This window comes from Pezoporus flaviventris, unplaced genomic scaffold (genome assembly GCF_033815535.1).
Source record: "Pezoporus flaviventris isolate CSIRO_AGI_PZ_B2104156 unplaced genomic scaffold, CSIRO_AGI_Pfla_v1 ptg000020l, whole genome shotgun sequence".
In the NCBI taxonomy this organism is placed as follows: domain Eukaryota; kingdom Metazoa; phylum Chordata; class Aves; order Psittaciformes; family Psittacidae; genus Pezoporus; species Pezoporus flaviventris.
This window is the reverse complement of record NW_026892568.1, coordinates 5,563,422-5,585,677: the sequence shown is the minus strand read 5'-3', so window position 1 is coordinate 5,585,677 and position 22,256 is coordinate 5,563,422. Positions and strand designations below refer to the sequence as shown.

At 56.1% G+C, this 22,256-nt stretch overlaps 1 protein-coding gene across 2 annotated transcripts; it reads left to right on the top strand.

The window, feature by feature from the left end:
- Positions 1–848: 848 nt before the first annotated feature.
- USH1G (USH1 protein network component sans) lies at positions 849–9,923 on the top strand. Of its 2 annotated transcripts, XM_061455657.1 has the most exons (3): positions 849–1,391; positions 7,601–8,842; positions 9,544–9,923. In XM_061455657.1, exons 1-3 carry the CDS (start codon positions 1,228–1,230, stop codon positions 9,545–9,547), a joined length of 1,410 nt encoding a protein of 469 aa, XP_061311641.1. In that variant the 5' UTR covers positions 849–1,227; the 3' UTR covers positions 9,548–9,923. The 2 variants fall into 2 exon arrangements, with proteins under 2 accessions (XP_061311641.1, XP_061311642.1); XM_061455658.1 differs by lacking the exon at positions 9,544–9,923 and having other exon boundaries at positions 7,601–8,846.
- Positions 9,924–22,256: the final 12,333 nt, after the last annotated feature.

Here is a 22,256-nt window from a genome sequence, read left to right as displayed (position 1 = left end):
AACTCCCTGTGCGTCCCAGGGCCACACGTGGTCCAGCTCTGAAACTCTCCATCCCCAGAGCCAGGACCAGGATGTGGCAGGCAAAACACACCGGACAGGAGCAGGAAATTCCTCCTCCGTGACAGCGTGTCCCAGGGGATGCGCTTCAGTGTTGGGCACAACGCGTTGCGACAGCTCCGTGCTTGGGTCAACATCCAGGCTTGGCTCCGTCTCTCCTGACGGCAGAGGGTGCCCGGGGCTCAGGAATCCTGCGCTGGAGGCATTGCCTGCGGCTGTCGGGCTCACCACAGCCGGGAATCCCGTGTCAGCATTAAGAGACACGGAAGGGGACGTTGTGCACATTGCGGGAGGGCTGAGCCACAGGCAGGAGTGGGTTTGGTTTGGGCAGGTTTTATGGTTCCAAAGAGGGAGAGGGGATGAGGAAGGGAATTTTTCCAGCTTGTGTGAGTTACTTCAGGTTATCAGGGACAGAAATATATATATATTTCCCTAGTAATACATATACATATATAAAATATGTGTTAGTATACAATACATATATTATTTTTCTATAATTATAATAATATCTAATAATTCCCCATATATATAGGGAAATATATGTATAGATATGTATCTGTCTATGTATCTGTCTATCTGCCTATACCAGGAAAACAACCCTGGCATTGCTTTGAAATCAGGGCAGTCACCAAACTCCTCTTGACCATCTCTGCATGGAGCAGGAGCATCCATCCAGGTCCCAGCTCCTGCCCTTCTCTGCTGGGGCTGCAAGTGGGGGCAGCGGGGGTTTTATGCTCCATCAGCCCTCACTTCATCCCATGGGGGGGGGGCAGCTGCCCCTATGGTAGCTATGGCAAGGGGCGTGCTGGGGTACCAGGCAGGTACCTGGCAGCCTGCTCTGTGCAGGGGACACACAGACCTGTGGAGCTGTCACTGCGCCCACAGCGCTGCTGAGTCCAACGCAGTGATGCTGCTTAATTGGAAGCCGTAATGTGCCGTGTTGCTGGTGCGTGAAAGGGTTGTGGCGAGGAGCCGTGAGGGCTGGAGGATGCTTAGGACCCAGGGAAGCTCTGGAGCGCCTGCTTGGCTGTGCTTGGAGCGGCCGGGACTTCTCAGGTGTCCTGGTACAGCGGCGCTGTGCGAGGCGAGCCCTCCCCTTCCCCGCGTCCATGCCCATCCTCTGAGCACCCCCTGGGCACCCATGCCCCCCCCCGGGGACCACTGCCCACCATGAATGACCAGTACCACCGAGCAGCCCGGGACGGCTACCTGGACCTCCTGAAGGAAGCCACCAAGAAGGATCTGAACTCTCCGGATGAGGATGGCATGACCCCGACCCTATGGGCTGCCTACCACGGCAACCTGGATGCCCTGCGCCTCATCGTCAGCAGAGGGTGAGCACTGGTGAATGCACGGGGCTGGTCCTGGGGACAGAGTAGCTGGGACCCCATCTTTCCCCCTTCCCCACTTATAGGTCAGCGTGGATGCAGGTGCCCCACAAAATGATGGCTTCTGTCCATAGCATGCCTTCCACCCCCCGGTTGTTTTTCTGTCCTTGTGGTGCTTTGAGTCCAATCCAATGCTCCTGATAACCATTGTGTGCTTTCCCAGCTCCTCTGACCCTGTAACTGCTTCAAACCCTGCTTTCAGCTCCCCAGGGACTGGGTCCCCCCTCCAAGTGCTTTGCACTCCTGAGTCAGGTCCTGTAAAGACACCCAGCGCAAACACATCGGGTCACTGCTATGGAAAAATCCCTTTTAATTGAGGGGGCAGAGAGAATAACTGCTCCTTCTGTCCCAGTAAATGCTCACATAGAGACGTATGCAGTGCCATGTCTGTTTGACCCAAAGCAGGCTCTCAGAATGTGACCCCTGGGCAGCCTGTAACGCACCCAGAGCCCAGGAATCTCAGGAGCAGGTCCTCAGAAGCAGATTCAAGTGCAGCCTCCCTCCCTGGGGCTGCTCGATGCTCATCTGTCTCAGTACCTCACCCTGAGATACCAAACCTCAGGGTCTCTGGCTCTGTACGCATGGGTGTAGAGGGATAGGAGTGAGACCGGGGGGGCTTGTCAGACTGGAGGCTTCATATCTTGGTGTTGGAGGAACTCAAGGCAAGCTCTGCCATGCTTAGTCCCCTCTGGAGCAGTACATGGCATTCCTGTTACCAGCCCCCCAAGGGAGATGTGCCAGTGCTTCCTTCTGCTCCAGGAGCTTTTCTGAGCACCTCATGTAAAGGCATCCAAAGCGGGGTGACCTCTGCCTTGTGTTGAGAGATCGGTGCCAGTGCTGATTTTGGTTTAGTTCATTCTAACAGTAAGTGCTAGTGCTGAGGTGGGCAGCCTGGGTACTCAGCATCCCTCCTTGGAAGGGCTTTGCTTCTCCAGGTAGGGTCAGGGCTTGGTGGGGCCATCAGCTCCCAAGCAGGGATTTTCCATGTCCACCCTGGGCTGTGTTTTATCCCTTGTACCCGATCACTGTGCCTGTTCCTGGGCTCTCAGCATCTCCTGATGCTCTGGTCTGATTGTGAGAAGTCCTTGAGTGCCTGATGCAATGGGAGTGTGACCAGGGAAAGAGGATTTTGGAGTCCGGAGGGGATAAGGCATCACTCTGAGAGGTGCATCCTGAGATGCTCCTGGGCTGAGAGCCCTGTGATGCTTCCCTGGATGCGGGACTTACTGTGTGCCTCCCAAAGAGACTGTGCCCAGCATAAACCTGCCCTGAGCTCTGCCCACAGGGGAATCACCACCCAGAGCCAGAGAGACAGGGGCAGGAGCTCTGGGGATGAGACCCTGAAGTCAGAAATGATTCCAAAGACTCATTGATGGCCAAAAGATCAGTCAGAATGGCCCATGACATGGATGAACACCGCTCCAGAAAGGCTTTGTCTTGGCCACATCACAGGCCTTTCAGACTGGCTTTATATCTCCTTATATCTTTATATGTCATTATACTGCCCACCTCCATCACAGGACGCCCTGCAGCCTGCCCTGCCTACCCACACATCCGAGCCAGCAGTTTCTGCCTTTCCACGAAGCCTTTCCCATGGAGGGGCCCCATTTATAAATTCACATTGCATTAGAAGGTCCCTGTGGGCTCAATCGTGTCCGAGTGCAGCTCGGCTGCTGTTTAATTAACAACCTGATATACATTCGTTCCTGACAGGGAAAATAGCCTGGCAAAAGCCCAGTGCCCTTTCCGTGATGGATGGTGGAACAAAATGTGTCTGTGGGCTGCAGGGTGTGCTTACATCCCTGCATCCATCTCCGTGTGTCAGGTCCTTGCCCAGGACCACACATTGGTCAGCAAAGGCTCCTTGCCCTCCTGCTCAGCTCACTGCAGGCTCCTCTCTGCTCCCTGGAGCTGACTTTGGGTTTCTAAGAAGGGGAATCACGCAGGACTCAGGAGAGAGCCCATGGGCAGCCCCTGTGGTTTATTGTTAGTGTTTAGGATGATGTGCAATGGCCTTTGTCTTGTTCAGAGATGAAACTTAGTTCTGTATTGGGTCTGTTACCCAGGGCATTTCTCTCTGGCCTCGACTGTTCTTTGGCATGAAAAGCCCTGCACTGCGAGGCAGGACAATGCGGGACTGAGGCATGGAATGGTGCTGGGGTGAGCGGAGGCATTGGGGCTGGGTTGGCTCCATGCAGGGATGGGATGGGAGAAGGTTCAGGGTGCGAGGGGGGTGGTTTAACCTCTGGGTTGCAGGGGGATGCTGAGGCACAAGGCGTGATGGGGCAGCAAGAAACACCAAACCCTCCTTGCCAGCACTGGGCAGCGATACTGGTGTCGGATGGACACTTAGGGTTATCTAGTCCCTAACAGCTGGGGATGTGTCTGTACCTCTGAGACACCTCTGCATGGGGATGGAGAGAGGGTTTGGGACAGAGGGATCAGCAATGGTTCATCCTTCTTGTCTGCAATACAAAAAGCCTTTTTCTTCCTCCTGGATGGGCTCCAGCGAGAGAAGCAAACTCAATTAACCCTCTGGCTGGGAAGAGGCAGGCTGGCATTTAGCACTGCAGCTTTTCAGAGGCAGTAATTCTTCAGCGTGGTTCATTATGAACTGCAGTGGCAGTGGCGGGCACCAGTCCAGCCCCAGTTAACAACGGGTCTGGGGCCCTCAGCTGGGAAGAGCCAGGACTTCCTTGCCTTGGAGTGGACCACAGGAGAGGTGAGGATGTTCTTTCTGCTAGACAGCTCTCCGTTAGCTTTGTCAACTGGTGTTTCAATGCAGAGGTTGCCTCAGTTTCCCTTCTTACAATGGGGATCACGGCTGCTGTGGTTGTTAATGGTAGAGGGGTACAGCTCAGCAGTGAGTGGAATGGGACAAGAGAGCTCCAGACATCAGCCGGGCTGCTCAGAAGAGTCCCATTGCCCTGGCTGGGGCCGGTTGCAGTGGAGGCTGCAGCAGAGCATGAGAAGGTGATGAGCATCCCCTGCACCCTGCAGTGCTCACAGCCACGTGGGTGCCTGCAGCAGCGTGGCCGTGCTGGGGACACCTTGCCCTGGGCTGGGAAGGGGAAGGAGCAGGGTGGAGCGTGGCTGTAGCCTCATCGCTTCTGGCACCTGAGCTGACTCCTGGAGCCAGCCCCAGATGAGGGCATGGGGAAGTGCTGAGCCAGTAGACGTGCCCGCAGGCGCTACCACTGCAGGGATGAGCACCAGCACCAGTAGCTGCTGGCCTGGCTTTCTGTTGGTACAAGAGGCAGGGATCCCTGAGGGGAACCTCACCTGCAGCATCTGTGATGGATTTGGCAGGGAGAAAAGCTGAATCCTTGACCTACCACCACCTGGAACTACCAAAGCACCCAAGGCTCTGCTCTGGCTCCAAAACCTCTTTTCTTCCCATTTCTAAGCTTTACTTGTTTCATTGCCCTGGCTATGTTGAGGCTGGTGGGCTTTTTCCTCCAGCCGTGAATGAGTTTTCCTCTTCTTCTATCCAAAAACATGTTATGGGAGGCAGAGACACTCGGCACCCTGCTGGCTCCTGGTCTGAAGGCCTGATCCTTCACACACGAGCCAGGGCATGAGCCAGCCCAATGCTATCAGAGGAACTTCACGCATGCAGCCAGGGAAGGACGTGTGTAAGTGCCGCTGGATTCTCCAGCTAATTGGGATCCTATGGGAGAAGTGGAGGGGGAAAACCAGCAGGAAGGGAGTGAGTGTGCCTGTCACGGTGTGAAGGGAGTGACTCAGGCCACGCACACGTCCACCTAAGGGACTCAATTAACAGTGTTTTTCATAATGGTTATTACAGGAGTTGACTCAGCACTCGAAAACGCTTTGAAGTTGAGAAGTGCTGGGCTTTATCCCTGTTATTAACATAGGTTCCCACTTAGTGGACCCTGCAGTCAGCATCTCCTCATGTGCAGCGCCCTGGAGGGGAAGGTTTGCTCAGACACCTGCCGGAGGGAGGGCCTCATGTTTATTATCTGTGCTGGATCAAACACCTCTGCTTTGCAAGTCACCATTCTCCTTCCCTTCAGATGCATTTTTAGCGCCTGCAGCAGGCATTTATCGAGCAGAGGGACCTAGAGATTAATTTTGCTTTAGTGCTCTTGGTTTTAGACAGTGGAAATGTCCAGGGAAAGCTGGTTTTGATGCACTCACTCATGAGGGGAAAGTAGACCTTCAAATAGGAATCCCCCACGACCTTGCTCTTTGCCACTGAGCCAGCCAGCCATGAGAATGGGCTCTATGGATGGAGCATCCACACACTCGGCCTGGGGAGCACAACTCACAACTAGTGAGTCCATTGCTAATCCCCTGCCCACATCATGAGTCCCTGTACCTGTTGGGACCCTCAGGATGCCCTGGCTCGTCTGCCCGCCCGTGTTGGGCACTCATGTGCCCGTCCAGAGCCCACATAAACAGACCAAGCCCCCTCCACACGCCGGAGCCCCACTCCAGCGCCCACGGTTCCAGTTTCAGTGGCTCTTTGATCCAGCCCCATCAATAATTCACTCCTCTCTTGCAATTCATCAAATATTCATCCTCCCCATGAATTTCCCAGCCTGGACATGTCACTACGAGTGTGGAGGCGAGGGTTGGGGAGTTACCGCTCCTGGAAACTGGGCATTGCTACACTACTAACAGCTCCCTCCTCCTTTGGCTGGTTTCAGGGCTCCTCAACCCTGTGACCTGACCTAACGCTCATCTTTGAAGCCTTTCTCTGCTTCTATGAGGGATGTCAAAGCCTCTGGGTTGGGCTTACTGAGTTTCTACAAACTCTGTGAAAACACAAGTGTATTGGAGCTGCTGGTGATGCTCCCACAAGGGGAAAGCTGGGCGCTCCTCAGAGCAGCTCTTAGGGAATAGCTTACACTCCAGGTTCCAATAATCTCCAGCTCAACCTCTGGACACTGTCTCTATTGCTTCTGCCTTTTGTGGAACCATTTCCCTTCAGTTTTACATAGCTTAAATGTCAGCAAAGCCTGAGTGATGCAACTGAGTCATTACTGCTCTGCTCTGGCTCTGCCGTTCTGTTACGGGAGGCTGGATGTGCTGGATGAGGACAAAGCTGTTTTGGGTGCTAGGGGTAAAGATGCAAAGCAGAGCAGGAAAGAAATCCCTTGGCTCCTGTGATCTCTGTGCCTGACGTAGTTTTCAGGCTCTCTCAAGTGAGATGAGCCGTAGCATAGAGCACATGGGGTTGGGGAGGGGGTTCTGGGTTCTGCTGCTCCCAGCTCTTCCCAACACAGGTCCTAAAGCAGCAAGGTGTAAAGTAGCACTGATTGACAGTGTTAAGTGTGCCTTTGCCTTCCAGACTAGGTGTCAGCAGGGCTTGGAGCTGAGGTCTTCATGGTGGAGGGACAGTGCTTGCTTCCTCATTGGAAGAGTGGTGATGAAAGGGCCCTGCTGCCCACGGGAGTTGCTTTTCAGGGTGGTGGAGCTGCACAGCCTTAATAAAAGGCTTTGCCTTATCCCGGTGCAGGAAGGGAGAGCGCCTTGTTGACAGATACTGCTGCTGCCTGCATATCATTAGCACATGCGCTGGGGCGAAGGCTGGTGCCAGCAGGGGTGTGAACTGGCTCTTGTTTCAACAGGTCGCAAATAGGAATGCCAGGAGGGCCAGCTTCCCTTGAAACCCCTGTTTGTGTCCGTCCTGGCATGGGAGGCAGGTGTGGGCAAGGGCTTGTGCCCTGTCAGCAGGGTAAGGGGTAGGGGCTGGCACGGTGTGAGGAGAGATGCTGATGGCATTAGTGGAGTGCCCTGCTCTTGAGGAGTGCAGAAACCCAATCTCCACTTTCTCTGAAACTGGATTCTCAGGATGTGCTAACACCGATGTGCTTCAAGCCGTGCAAGCGAGACCAAGCGTGGCACAGCAAAAACCCCCACAGAACCCCAAGGCCAAGGCCAGCAAGAAGGAACGTGTGTCTCCTGAGAGCTAAATTCATGTCATGACCTGCATGTCAGGCCCATGATTCCGTGTCAGTGGTACACCCCTCCAGAAACCCCCTTCAAATTAAGCTGTGGGACATGTAGCTTCCTATTTTGAGGGTTCAATGGTTCATGGTGCTGAATTGGCCCTGCACAAGTGGCAATATCTCAGTAGCTATCCCAGCCATGCCTACTTGCTAACGGGTTCCTTTCTTGCTGTCTAGGGGGGATCCAGACAAATGTGACATCTGGGGGAATACCCCTCTCCACTTGGCAGCAGCCAATGGCCACCTCAACTGCCTTTCCTTCCTCATCTCTTTTGGGGCCAACATCTGGTGCCTGGACAATGACTACCATACCCCGCTGGACATGGCAGCCATGAAGGGGCACATGGAGTGTGTGCGATACCTGGACTCGATTGCTGCCAAGCAGAGCAGCCTCAACCCCAAGCTGGTGAGCAAACTGAAGGACAAGGCCTTTAGGGACGCGGAGCGGAGGATTAAAGACTGTGTGAAGCTGCAGAAGAAGCACCACGAAAGGATGGAGAAGCGGTACAGAAAGGAGATGTCAGATAATTCGGATACCATGAGCTTCTCCAGCTATTCAAGCAGCACCTTAAGCAAGAAGTTCCAGCACATGTCTATGGTGACTTCCCTGCCATACTCACAAGCCACCATCCACGGCACAGCCAAGGGAAAGACGAAGATACAGAAGAAGCTGGAGAAGAAGAAGCAGGTAGACGGGACGTTCAAGATCTACGAGGATGGGAGGAAAAGCGTGCGGTCCCTGTCTGGTCTGCAGCTGGGGAACGATGTCATGTTTGTGAAGCAGGGCACGTACGCCAGCCCCAAGGAGTGGACCCGGCGTAATATCCGAGACATGTTCCTCACGGATGAAGACACTGTCTCCCGTGCCATAAGCGACCCAGGTTTGCACATGGACTCGGCCCATTCGGAAGTCAGCACTGACTCTGGCCACGACTCCTTGTTCAACCGCCCCGGGCTGGGCACCATGGTGTTCCGGCGCAACTACGTCAGCGGTGGGCTCTTTGGGATCGGCCGGGAGGACGCTGGCACGTTGGGTGAAGACAACACGGATGGGATAGGTGTCAAACTGCGGAGCCGCCTGCAGCGCTCGCCAAGTCTCAACGATAGCATTGGCAGTGCCAACAGCCTGCAGGAGAGGAACGCGGAGGAGCTGCCCTGGGATGAGGTGGAGCTGGGCTTAGATGATGATGATGAACCAGACACCAGCCCCTTGGAGACTTTTCTGGCTTCCCTGCACATGTTTGAGTTCATCTCCATCTTGAAGAAGGAAAAGATTGACTTGGAGGCCCTCATGCTGTGTTCAGACAATGACCTGAAGAGCATCAATATCCCGTTAGGACCCAGGAAAAAGATTGTGGATGCCATCCAGAGGAGACGACAGACTCTGGAGAAGCCAGATGTCATTGTAGACACTGAACTGTAAGTAGGAGATGGGGCCTCTGAGAGGTTAAACCCTTCTGCAGGTGGAGATGTGGATAATGTAAGGTCTCGGTTTCAACCCACCTGGAAGAGTAGGAGTCCGGGTAACCTCAGTGCTTTTGTGTGTGGGCAAATTCCTGCTCGTGTGGAAACGAGAGTTCATAGAGGTAGCAATAGCGTTAGTTCATTACTCAACAGCCCTAATGTGGCTGGGCAGGACGTGAAGCCCTTGTTTGGTTTCATAACCTGTACGAATGCAGACTGCTCTGTGGTCTGATTCTTCTGTGTCCCTGTACCTGGGTTTTTCAACCATGCTCAGGCTTGTCTGGACTCTTCACCTTTAGAGGGCATTAGGAAATCAGCCACAATTTCTGGTGGGACCAGGCTGATGGCAGAGTCCAGTGCCATTGGGATACTTGAGATCTTACTCAGACCTTTGGAAACTACATATCTGGGTTGGAATTGTTGCTGTCCTGTGGTGTTTGGTTGGTTTGGTTTGAAGGACCATGTGCCATGGAGGTGAAGGGAAGGCATTAGTGTGCATCTCCGCACTGCCACATCTCCTGACACCCCAAGTCACTGTGTTCTTTGGACTTCCCAGCCTTCAAATAGCTGTGTGCTTCTTGCTGGTTTCACAGCTTTCAGCACACTCAGGCCGGGATCCTCAGGGTGCTGATGGGTTTCTCTCTTTCCCTTTGCAGATAGCATCGTCGTCTCTGTTTTTAATGATCCAGAAACAAACCCAGTTCTAAGTTGCCAGAAAACACAAGCCAGAGACTCCCTTCCTGGGCCAGCTGAAAGCTACAGCCATCCCCATCGGTCCCTCTGGACTGCCCTCCTGCTCCCTCGCTCTGCTCCCTGTCTGTGCGATGCTCCCAGGCGCTACCTGGTACGGAGGGATGACGGCTGAGATCGGACCAGGCAGCTCCTGCCAACCTTGAAGGGATGATGGTCATTGCTCGCTGGAGGAAGAGGCGTGCTGCACTGTGCTGTCAATGGCTGCGAGACCACACAAGCCAGGAGTGGAAGGAGATAGGTGATAATGCTAACAAAGGGACCTAAAATAAACAGTTCCAATCCATTCTTTCCTGAGCGAGTGGTTGATGTGGGGTTTGGGCTGGAGGAGCAGAGGGATGGGGAGTCCTGGTCTCTCTTCTGGTTCTTGGTCGTATTGTTCGTTGCTGTGTTTTTGGAAGGCAGTTTTGGTTGCTGTGGGTTGGGGCTGTGCCAGCTCTGCCTTTAGCCAGCACATCCGTGAGCCTAGTCCATGCTGTCTTCTGAAATGAAGATGGTTTGACCATGTTGCTAGGTGCCTTCCGGTGGTCAAACTGCTATCCCATGAAGGCAGAGTTCTTGCTGCATCTCTCCAGGGCATTGAAGTGAAGTTTGTGTGAAGGATCTTGGCTTTTGCTTCCAGGAGCATCCCAGGACTGAGCATAACACCAGGCTGCAGCCCAAAGCCTCTTCCAAGCATCCCTAAAGTATCAGTGCTCAAAACACAGCTCTGAACTGTAACATTAAGTGTTCTGCACAGACCCATCGCATCTCTCACTGACCACTGCACTCCCTGTCCAAACCTTCAGCTCCATTGTACCTATGCATGAGCTATGGATGGCTCCTGGCTGGCAGGATTGGTTCTGGGGTACAGCAGCAGGATGAGGACCTGGGCAGTGATATATCCTAATGGGAAAGAGTCAACAGCCCCTTGCCATGGGGTATTGGCCATATGCCTGTTCAGGCTGTGATGCAAACCACCAGATCAGAGAAATGCCGCGTGTTGTTGTTGGTACTGCTTATCCTGCCTTATCTCAAGGATGCAGATGATAAGGGATGGCCAGAGGACGGTGACTCCTGACAGTCTGTATGTGCTCACCCCGGGTCTGGCTGGGATCCGGACCATGCTTTGGAGCTGTGGAAGTTGTGGTTTTGCTGTTTGGAGGTTGGGGATTTGTTTGGGTTTTGTAGGGGAGGAAAAGTACTCTTTGCAAGCAAGAAATACCCTTTGCAAAGTGGCTCTGTGTCCTACTGCCCCTTATGTGGCTGAACCCCCCCCTCCCCTCCAGGAGAGTTGTGGTGTCCCAGCCTGTGCTGTTGCACACAGAGATGCTCCAGCATCGGCTGAGCACCACCGCAGCACTGCAGGACCAAGACCTTTCTGCTCAGGTGCAAACCGAGGAGGAGTTTTTGTAAGTGATTTTTAGAGCTAAAAGTGCTTTTCCATCTGAAATCACGAGTCCTGCACAGCTCCTGGCTTCAGTTCCAGGCAAGAGGGCGAGCGATCAGAGGTGCTGAGTCAGCGAGTTCTCGTGAGGGCTGCGCAGCGCCAGGGCCTGTTTGCTTTGGTCCCTCTCCAAAGCCCAGGGCTGGTGACGGGCAAGGAGAACTCTGGATAATGTCACAGCTCCCTCTGCCGGGACCGGGGCTGGGAGAGCAGGATGGGACCCACAGCCCACTGGGGCTGAGAGGCAGCAGGGATGCGGCAGGAGGGTGGTCACCAAGTGCTGCTGCAAGCAGGACCTATAACCTAAGGCCGGTCTTCAGGTGAGGGGACGGTGGTAAATTCATCCCCTTCCTCATGCACACGTGTGACTTCACCTAAGCCCTGCGCCCTTGGGCACAAACCAGCTTCCTGCTCCAATACCCCAGGGATGAAGCGTGCCTTTGGGTTTGTGCTGGACACAGAAGGGAAGTGATTTGCCCTGGCTCACATCCCGGTCCCTTCAGTGCAATGGGGACCAGTTTGTTGCAGTGGATGACAGGGAGAAGTGGATCTACTGCCTTGGAACCTGCTGGAGCCTTTGGCTGTCCGGGCACCAGAATGCAGCGGGTATCCAGGGGCTGATGGGCAGCTGGGGTTTGAACATTCCCTAACTTTGCCTTTCTGCTTAGGAGCACCCAAGCAGTTGCTGGTGTTGGGCTGATGCTGACACAGATCCTTCTCCCAGCTTGTCTTTCCCCTAAAGAGCCAGTGAAGGGGTCCGGTGATGTGACAGTACCCAAGCGCCATGGGACGCGTCCCCATGCAGCTATGGTGCTTAGGATTGATGAGTCCTGTGACCAACGTGCTCATCTCCATGTCTGCAGATAGAGACCAGAACTGAGCCATGGCAGCCTTGCAGAGCCCAGGAGGTGGGCTCAGACCCACATCTATCCCAGGTGGGGTGAGGAGGATGCTCTGTGCGCACAGGCGTGGCTGTCAGAGGTGTCAGCAGCCCCAGAGCAAGTGCCTGCTTTTTGGGTTCATGCTTATTGCTTGGCTTTAGGTTTGCTCCTTGGTTTCCAACCACGTTGCATCCTACAAAGCATGAAGATGCAGCCCTTGCAGGACAGGGCATTCAGCCCCCCAGCCCAGGAGACGTCCCTTGGTTTTCAATCCCCCCAGGCTCGCTGGGTTGCTGCATCCCAGTGGGCTCATGATGGAGCCGGGCTCTACTTTCCCTGGATATGGGAAGGGGATACGGCTGTCCCTATGCCCTCAGCTCATCCCCAGGCCCCATTACTCTGCTCATTGGCAAACTGGCCCCTATGGAAGAACCTTACTGGTGCTAATTGCCTCTGCTCCACGGCCGAGAACAACAAGCTCCTTTCGGAGAGGGCACTTGTGAAAGCAGGGTGGAGGCCGGGGCTGGCACACCCTGGAGAACACCCTTCCAACCCTCCCAAACAGAAACCCAGCCGGCAGCAGGTTTCCCTGGCCCGGTGCTGCCAGATGGCAAACACAGCCCTGGCCCGTGGTGCCGTGGCTGGACATGGCACAGGTCCTGCGGGCACCGGGGCAGTGGATGGCAGCATCTCCCTGGCACAAAACCTGCAATCCTGGGCATGGTTGTCCCTTAACTCCCCAAGCTACAAGCACCAAACCCTGTGCTGGTGTTAAACTGGGCTTCCCAGCAAAACCAGTCCCCTGGGTTTAGCTTGGACATGCATTTCCTTGTCCTGATGGTGCAGGAGGTGGCGTGTAGGGAGTGAAGTGAGGCCAATGGGCTGTGTCTGCTCATGGCATGAACACCCCATCCTTGAGCCGTACATCCCCGGCTCCTCAGCTGGAGGAGCATCACTCACAAAAATGATGCTGATTCACAGGCCCTGCCCTTAGCCCCATGTGGCTGCTGTAAGGGTGATGTGTTGGCGCTGTCACTCAGGTGCTTTTGTCTCTTTGTCCTCAGGATCTGGCTGGGCTGATCCAATAAACAGCAAGCAACAGGTTCAAAACGAGCAGACAGCAAAATTGCGTCAATGGGATATTGCAGCTACTAAAATCAGCTGGTCAGGTGATACTAGGAAGAAGAATACATCAAGCACTATCCGGATCATGATCTGGAGGAGGGAGAAGCCAGGGAAGGTTTTGGGGACCAAGGATGTTCAGTGGCTGTGTTGTTGGAGATGTGGGTTTGCAGGTGCTGAGTGCGCATTGCAGCATCCCTGCTCTGGTGCTGGGTACCACAGCCACCCCAGGGGGGATAACATGGCTGCTTCCCCGATGGGGCTGGCAGCACTGGGATTCTTGGCTGCTCCCCTTGGATGGTGTGCTCAGCCATGGGGCTGGAATGGAAATCAAGAAAGGACATCACCTGCAGGACACCAGGTGAGTCCTATAGGCAGATGGGACCATGGGGAGGACTATCCCTTGGAGCATAGAATCCTCAGCTCTGCCTGATGCTCCTCCAGCCTCACCCGGAGCTGGTGACTGGTGATGGCCACAGTGCCCACACCGGAGGGTGACACTGGGGTCTGGGACCTGCCGGGCCAGTGTGGGCCATTGCTTGCCACTTGCTTAACTATTTCCTGCCCATCCCGCCGGGATTCACTTCCTGGCCAGGCAGCTGAGTAACACACAGCTGCAGGAGGGTGGATGGCCAGGACCAGGATGAGGGCTCCATGCAGAGCTCCTGCAGCACACCCCAGCTTTGCCTTGCCTTGCACTGCACCCACCAGCTAAGCACAGGGCTGGGTGCAGTGCTGATGCAGCCTTGGTTGGATGCAGCATCTCACAGGGGCTTTGCAACAGCTTTTAGGCCCCTCCATGGTTATTCCCAAACCCAAAATGCCCCAAAGGCAGCAACGTGAACAGGATCAGTGTGTCTTCCCTGTGAGAGAGCTGCCAAGCAGGCCAGGAAAGCAGGAAAAGTGGAGCATCATTTTCTTTTAATGCTGACTTTAGGTATTAACAGAGCAAATTATTTTCTACATCTGCTTCACACAATTCATAAATATTAGCAAATATCAGGTGGTGCCATGGATTCTACCACCAAGCATCCCGGGGCTGGAGTGAGCTCCATGGTACCCATCATCCTGCTACCCATCACCCAGCTTGCTTTCAGCTGAAGGAGCACAGGGATGTACCCATAGACAGCACTGAGCATCCGTGGGGGAGCCAGGGCAGAGCAAGTTGTGGTTATCACCAGTGCCTTTGTTGCTCTGCCTGCTGTACCTGCAGCAGATATTCACTCGAGGTGCAGGGCAGGGGGATGCTCCTCCTGAATGTTCAGCTGAAACCCCTGACTGTTGCTGAATGAGGGTCAGGGATGGGGCAGCACCCATCACAGCGCTCAGTGCACAGTTTGCTCTGTAACCATGGAGCTGTGGCTGCAATAACCCTTTCCAGCCTCAGCAGGGGCATGGAGCTGTTAATGCAGAAGCACACAAGGAAATGTCCCTATTGTGAGACCCCCCCAAGGCCCCTCAGCACTCAGACTGGGAGAGCTGGGTGCTAATGGGGGAGCTACAGGGTCACCTATAGCTGAAAGAGCCACGTCTTCTCCCAAGTTCCTGCCCCAACAGCATAAGGGGTCATAGCTGAGAACTTCAGGCTGTGGGGACCTTCGTATGGGGTGAAGCTGTGGCTGCAGCCAGGTACATGGTGTTAGTCCGGATCCATCCCGCAGTGCTGCTCGGGATAACTGCGCTCCGAGCACAGGCACCGCCTGATCTTTGTCCCCAGCAGCTGAACATTCCTGTCCCCGTGACACCCGTGCTCCTGGCTCGCTCTGACCTGGCCCTGAAACCCATGGTGAGGACACAGGGCCGTGCCCAGCGCTGCCTGTGGGGATGCTGAACCTATGGGAGCTGTGTGTTAGGGGAACGTGACTCCAACCCCAGCGATGGGGCTGGCTCTGCGTTGTTCCACGTGCCCAGCAGCGCAGCATCTCCTGCATGAGATCGCTCAGCAGGGATGCAGGCGGGTCCAGGGGTGACGGCGGGTAACAGACCCTGTGTAGCTGGGACAACACTGGCACCATCCCCTGGGTAGCACTGAGAACATGCAGCCTGGGGCAAACACCAGTCCTGCAAGACTGATGCCCTGCATGGCCCGTACATCCTGCCCTGGACACTGGTGGAAGAAAGGTGGGTAGCAAAGGCACTGTGGGGACTGTGGGCAGTGATCCCGACATTCATCATTATCCCTTGCTGTTCTGGAGGGACAGGGACAACCTTTCCGGTGCTCCTGCTCCCTGACCTTTGTCTAAGCTTTAAGCTCTCAGGATGCACGTTGACAACAAGTGTACTTTCCTGCTGCAGCACACCAAGCTCCAACACACCAGCACTCCCCAAAGCCAGCAGAACCACCCGGCCCACAAAGTCCTGGTGAGACCAGGAAGAGGAAACACCCAGACGAAGGCCGGACCACTCGACCCCCTGTGGTACTGCACTGAGCTGGAGCAGCAAGGAGGGGATCCAGCCCAGAAACCACCTGCACCCAGACTGTAAATCCTACACAAGCATTTAAGCCCTGGTGGGGATGGATTTCCCTGGGGTCCCATCCCTGGTGTGTGGATGGGGAAACACATCCCGTTGGCCATGGGCAGTGCTGGTGAGAAGTGCAGAGGAAAGCACATGGGAACTCCAGTGGCAAAAGGCCTGAGCAGGGCAGAGGAGGGATCCCGGATGCTGCCTTTACCTCTGCTGTGATAAACCCTCATCCTGAACCTTCTCCACGGCCACAACCAGCCCCTGCGCTTGGCACTGGTCCCTGCCAGCACCCAGGGCAGCTGCAGGTCACAACACCATGGTCAGACGCTGCCCCCAAACCCTTTTGGTCCCTGTTACAGCAGGGCTCCCACATGAACACCCATTATTTCAACCACCCCACTGGTGTTTCCGAGCTGGGGGCTCCAGTTGGGGGTCCTGCAAGCCTGAGCAGCAGGGGTATCCCCCATGGAGATGCACAGGGCAGCCATGACCCCATCCAAGCCGCTACCTCCAGCTCCGAGAGCCCAGCCCTCATCCCTATCCAATAACCGAGCTAATGAGAGCCTCTGTCAACAGCCCCGCAGCCCGCGCGGGGAAGGACAACGCCTGCTCAAGGGACCCGGGAGGAGAAACCTGTTCCACTGACCTTGCTCCATCACCGCCGTCCTGCCTGCGCCGAGGGCGAGTCCGGGGCTGCAGCGGGGGGCGAGCGGCTCGGCCCCCCCCTCAGGGGCACGGGGAGGAGGAGGAGGAGGAGGAGGAGGAGGAGGAGCGGGGCCGGGGCTGCATCACTGCGGTGCTGCAGGGACTCGCTGGGCTGGCAGTGGGACCCCGCTCCGTCGATGCCGTGTTTCGAGGCTCCTCGCCTGCCTGCAGAGCCTTGCTCCACCCCTCATCAGTTAATAAAGCCTCCGCCGCGCCCGGCCCTCCTTTGCCACTGACTCACGGGCTGGCCATGCCCAATCCCCGCACCAACGTTTTCCGACCCATGAAGGCAGGCTCATCCTCACCCCTCTCCTGCTGTCCTTGTCTGAGAGCACCGAGCACCAAAGCAAACCCCCTGGAGCACTTTGCAACCTGCAAGCGATGCCTAGAGGGCAATGGTGGGTGCTCCAAAGCATCCCATGGAGACCCTGTGCAGACCCTGCCTATGGGTTTCACGGGTGCTGCATAGTCCTCAAGGGCACTGACAGGCAGCCAGGGGCTGTCTGCGCCCACAGGCAACGTCCCCCAGGGGGGTTGCTTGTGTTTTGGGGTTTGGGAATGAGAGGTGAGCTGCGCATGCTGTTCTTGGCATGGCATCCTGCCCATTCCAGTGCCAGGGAATGCCTTCGCCCTCCTGCCCTGGTGCTTTGGCACACCTCCATCACCCCGAAACCCAGCCGGTTGGGTTTGGAAAGCAGGCCAGGGATGCCTGGGGAGGTGGAGGCTTTCTGGGTGCCTGTCAGGCTGTGCTGGGCTCGTCTCTGCTGCTGGCCAGGGAGCAGCCCTTGCCACATCTGCCCCCTTGGAGAAGCACAAAGCATCCCTTTCCTTTTGGTTGCTTTCAAAGACAACAGCAAAAGCTGCTCCGTGTGAGGGAGAACTGTGCACCAAAGGGTCCTGAGGTGGAGGATGAGCATCTCTGGGTCACAGCAGGGACCAGGTGACAGCACCCACCAGCATTCCCATGGGAAGGTGGGACCCATGGGAATGCCCATCATCAGGTACAGGGATCCCCAGGGGGTGGGACCCTGGACCTTTAGGCCCAAGGACCAATTGCAGTGCTGGGCCAGCAGAGGCAGGGATTGAAGCAGGATCCAGCTCAGCTGTGGCCCAACGCTGCCTTACATAAGTGATTATACAAGCCCACACGGGCAGGGTGCCGGCAGCAGCATCAGCGTGTCTGGGACAGGAACCCTGCTCCGGGATAATGCCTGCAGAAATAGGGACAGCCTGGCTCCCTGCCCTGTGCTGGGCATCCCTCGTGACAGCCACGGGTGGCAGCGGCACCCCAGTGTGGTACCCACTAAGGATAAACAGGCTGCTTGGAGGAGCATGGCGGGGATGAGCAGCACCCACAGAGGGGGGTGAAGGTGGTCTGGTGGTGTCCAGGGCTCCTTGTCCCCGCTGGCACCGGGAGATCGATCAGTCCCCGGTATTCGAGGCAGCTGGTGTTAGTCACCCAGCCCGGGGCTGCGCTCAGCTCCCATGGGTAGGAATGCCACGTGCTCAAACTGCCTTTCCTAGGCAGGATCAGCCCCTGGGATAGTGTCCCAGAGCTGGGGCTGGTTCAACCCTGTGCAAGGGAGATGGGGTTTGTGCTGCCGGTGGCTTTCCATGCTGGGGAGTGATGAGGAGGTCCCCAGCCCTCCCTGGGCATCCCACAGACACCAGGGGCTGGAGGAGGTGACACAGGATCCATCCTTCTGTGAAGGGGTCCATATGCACTCTTGCTCTCCACCCCAAGGGTAAATGATGCCAAGAACTACCCCAGCCCTGACAGCAGCACAAGGCCCTGTTGGGATTGAAGGCTAGAAAGAAAAGCACCTTTTTTACACTGTTTCTGCCTCAAAATGATCGGGTGTGTGAAGAAGGAGGGGGAGCTGGCAGCGCTCAGCGCCTCTCCTCAGGTGTCCTCCTCACCCAGCTCCCCACCAGCAGAGCATTCCCAAGGGATCAACAAGGCAGGGGATGGTCACGAAAACCCACTCACGATACCACCGTGGCCTTGTCTTCCGCAGAGGTAACACTGATTGATTTTCCATCAGCTCCCTTCCACCAAGTTGGTTTCACCCCTTTTTCCAACAAAACCTCAGCCTTTTCCAGCAAATCGCCCAGTTATCCATGGACATCACCCCTACCCCGTGCTGGAAGGTGACATCCTGCTCTGGGAGCAGGGCTATGCCTAGAATCACTTCCAACGCCGCTCAGTAAATCCCGCTATCAGCTCCCTGCTGGCTGCAGCCCAGCCGGGGACGTGGCCACGGGACAGCTCCTGCGTTTGCCATCGGATCCGGCTGCCCATGGGCCAGCCGGGGCTGGCGGGTGCCAGGGCGGCGCCGGTGGCACCTCGTGAGCCCTCTGCGCACATCGGAGGAGCCCTCGGGGCCGTGCCAAGTGCCCGGTGACGCTGGTCCTGCGGCCGCAAGCGGCGTGGGAGGTCAGGCTTATCTCGCCCTGCGCCGAGCTTGGCTCATTGTTGATTGTTCTTTCGCCATGCAGGAAGAATGGAAAGGGAAAAGAACCACCCACCCTCATTTTTGTGCTGTCTGGGTCTCTGTGGGTGCTGAGGTTGCCCTGGATACGGCTCTTATGGGACAACAAGGACACTCCAAAGGGGCAACCGCGATCCCCGACCATCCGATGGACCAAAGGAGGCTTTGCAGGATGCGGCTCTTATAGGGCAGCAAGGACCTTCCAGAGGGATGATCCCAATCCCCAGCCATCCGATGGACCAAAGGAGGCCTTGCAGGATGAAGGGATGGTTTTAGGGCTGTTTTGCACCCAGACTCGTCCCTGCAGCCCCTTTCCCCCTATGCCCTCCAGACCAGTGGCCCCCAACCTCAGAGGGCTGACAGAGTTGCTGAGGATGCTGAGGATGCTCAGAGGGCCCCAGGTCCCCTGGGATGGCCGTGGCAGCCAGCTCTACCTGCCACAACAGCTCCTGCCACCCACAGTTTAGCCCTAACCTGGTTTCTATTCTAAGCCCTCTTTTTTTCTATGGGCCTCCTCCCTCTTTCGCTTTGCCCCACTTTGCCCTCCCAACGGCTGCCACTGACCCCGATCCTGGCTGAGGTGAGAGGTCAGGGGGGCTCCTGCTTCTCTGGGCTGGGATTAAGGAGCAGCACTTTGGATTTGCCTGCAATGGTTTATAGTGGGAAGGGGAAAGCTTGAGGAATGGAGCTGGGGACTCTTTATTTCATGGCAAAACCGGTTGCAGGGTTAGCAGCTTTCCTGGTGTTTGTGTTTCCCTGGGAGGCTGCAGAATGCCAGTTTTGAGGCATTGAAGGTGGAGGATGGCTCCTTCACCCAGTGCTGCTGGCAGGGCTGGGGTTGCAGCTTTGTGCCAGGCAGAGCTGACCTGCAATGTCCTCTGGGCTCCTTCAGCTGTTCTCTTGGTGGCCGGGATCCGGAGCACCACGGTTCCAAAGGTATCATTAGAAGAGTCCCTGTTTTTCCAAGCTAACTGGTTTTATGGGTCCGGCCGTGCTGATGAAACAGCTGCCAGGCAGTGTGTGAGTTATCCCTCTGGCTGGCAGGGTGCATCTGAGAGCTCGCCTTGAAGGAGACACATCAACTGCCCTCAGTGTGGTGGCACCCTGTCCTGCGTTTAGCAGTCCTGGGTTTACCATGGGAGGCAAGCGCAGCAGGGCACGGGGAATGATGGGCTCTTCCCTAGGGAAGGTGGGCCTGGGACAGTTGAGCCCTAGAAGGTCGGTTCCCCTTGCCAAGGATTGGGGCTGTCCCGTGTGTAATGGGCAGGGTGGACGTGTGGGGCTGGATGTGTCCCCAAGCCTGGCAGGGATATGGAACCTGGATGGATGGAGCTGGGACAGCAGACCCTCTCCTGGCCCCTCTGATCAACCATCACCTCCCCACAGCAGCCAAAAGCAAGGGATTAGATTACGGCCATACAAGGCCTGGGGAGATAGGGGTGAGTTCTTGTAGCCCGGCTGGATTTGGGCAGCCCTTTGGCTCCCAACCAGATTCCAGCCGGCAGCAGTGACGCAGCGCATTGGCTTCCCAGCCTGGCTCACTCCCTTCCAGGCACTGCCTCCCGGGCACGCTGGGTTATGTCATGAGCTGCCCTCACCTCCTCTCTGGCCGGAGCAGTGTGGGATCAGGCACTGGCCCATGGACCATGGCACCCCACTGCTGTTTGCACCCAGGGTGGTGCCAACCTACACAGCCTACGCTGGGGCAAAGCACAGTCCCATGCCCTGTGCTCTTGTTGGGCATGGGGCAGCATTGTTCAACCCTTCCCCTTGTCGATTAAGGCCATGTATAGGCTTCTTAATGAGCTTTCTGGCTTGCAGAAATCCTGCTTTCCATTGATTCGACATCCCTTGATCCTACACAAACCAGAGTCAAGACACAAGTACTGGTCTGTGCCCACCTTAACTCTGGTTTCTTAAAGTGGGCAAATGCAACAGCCCTGCCAGAGCATGTCCAAATAGTGCTGGGGGAGAAGGCAAGAGGGTCTTGTCCCTGAGCCCTACCCTCCCTCCCAGTCCCTTTCCCTTCCCTCCCATGAAGGTGGGAGCTGGCAGGGAGACCTGGCCCCGTGCATAGCGATGCTGAGCCGCCCTGGCAAACAGTCCTCACTCATCCATGGATCAACCCAAGTGCCAGATGATGCCATCTCCAGCACCGCACCAGGGTCCTCATCTTCCCTCTGCATGCTGAAGGAACCTCTCTTTCCTAGAGAGGAAAGAGGATGGAGCCTGCACCGAGTGGTAGAAGCTCCATGTGGAAGCCTGCCCATGCATGGCCAGCCCCGGTGGCTCTGTCCTGGCGACCAGGAGGACACCAGGAGCTGGTGTTGGGCAGTACCATGCTTACAAGGAAAACACGTTTAAACATGTTAAAACCAGCAGTGGCTGGTTCCCTCCTCAGGACTCATCATTGCTTTCCGGGGTCACGAAAGAGTTGCTGGGCTGGTAGGTAAGAGGGCTCGGCCATCCCTTGATGGCACTGCTGGTGTCAGGCTTGGCATTGTGGAAGCAGACAGAGATAGATGGAGCCCGCAGCATCTCCACCATGAGTTGGGTAACTCCTGGCCAGGCAGTGACGCCAAGGACCAAGGGGTGGGGGCAAGCAGTTTCGGTCGGGGCAAGAGCAGAGGCACCCAAACCAGTGATTACCTTCGCCCTGAGCTGCTAAGTGGAGGAAGTCTGTGATTAGTTGACACTTCCAGCCAGGCTTTGGAAATTCAGCTGGAACAGGGAGCGGATGACAACTGCTTTATTCACTGCTGATATATAAAACTGGAAACACGGTCCAGGTACTGTATCAGCATCCTCCGGTGGTGGGCGACAAAAGGGACAGTGATGGATATTGCAGCGAGGCCTCGGGGTGTTCATGGGTAAGGGTAGGGTTTGGTGCTGTGACTTCAGGCCCTGGGCAGGGGTGTCCAAGGGCTCAGGGGTGGGGTTTGTGCTGGGTTTGGTTTTCATGTGCAATTGGCTTTGAACCTGCACCAGCCACTGCTGAGGGTCTCACCCGGCCCCTGCAGCTTTGGGCAGGCAGGGGCTTGCACCCAGGGCTTGTCACTGGGCTTTGGGGTTCTTGTGTTTGCAGATGGCTACTGGAAAGGGAAGAAGGAAGGTGGCTGTGCTCCCCTGCGTGGCATAACCCATACCAACCCCACACAAAGGAGAGCATCTGCATGAGCAGCCCCAAGGTCCATATCTGCTCTGCAAATGAGGGATGCTCGTGGTCCATCCCTGTGGTACAGCTGCATGTTTGCCTGGCCATGTGGCCCCTAAAGCTTGCAGCACGGAGGGCCTAAGCCAGTGAGGCTAGCAGGTAAAACCCTTCTCCCCCTGGAGAACAGCATCCATCTGAGGGTCAAACAGGGATGAGAAAAGTATGGTATCAATGCAAAGTATGATATGAATGACAGTGGGTTTGTGGGATTTGCACTCTTTCTGGCTCGGCAACGCTCTTTGTGGGGCTCTGCCACCCAGCCACTTCCCTCTTGGGGTGCCAGGTAATGCAAGGTGACATTGGACCAACGCAG

Coding starts and splice junctions, on each gene's coding strand:
- USH1G (XM_061455657.1), top strand. CDS start 1,228: ATGAATGACCAGTACCACCGAGCAGCCCGGGACGGCTACCTGGACCTC. Junction 1,392..7,600: donor CGCCTCATCGTCAGCAGAGG/GTGAGCACTGGT, acceptor CTTGCTGTCTAG/GGGGGATCCAGACAAATGTG.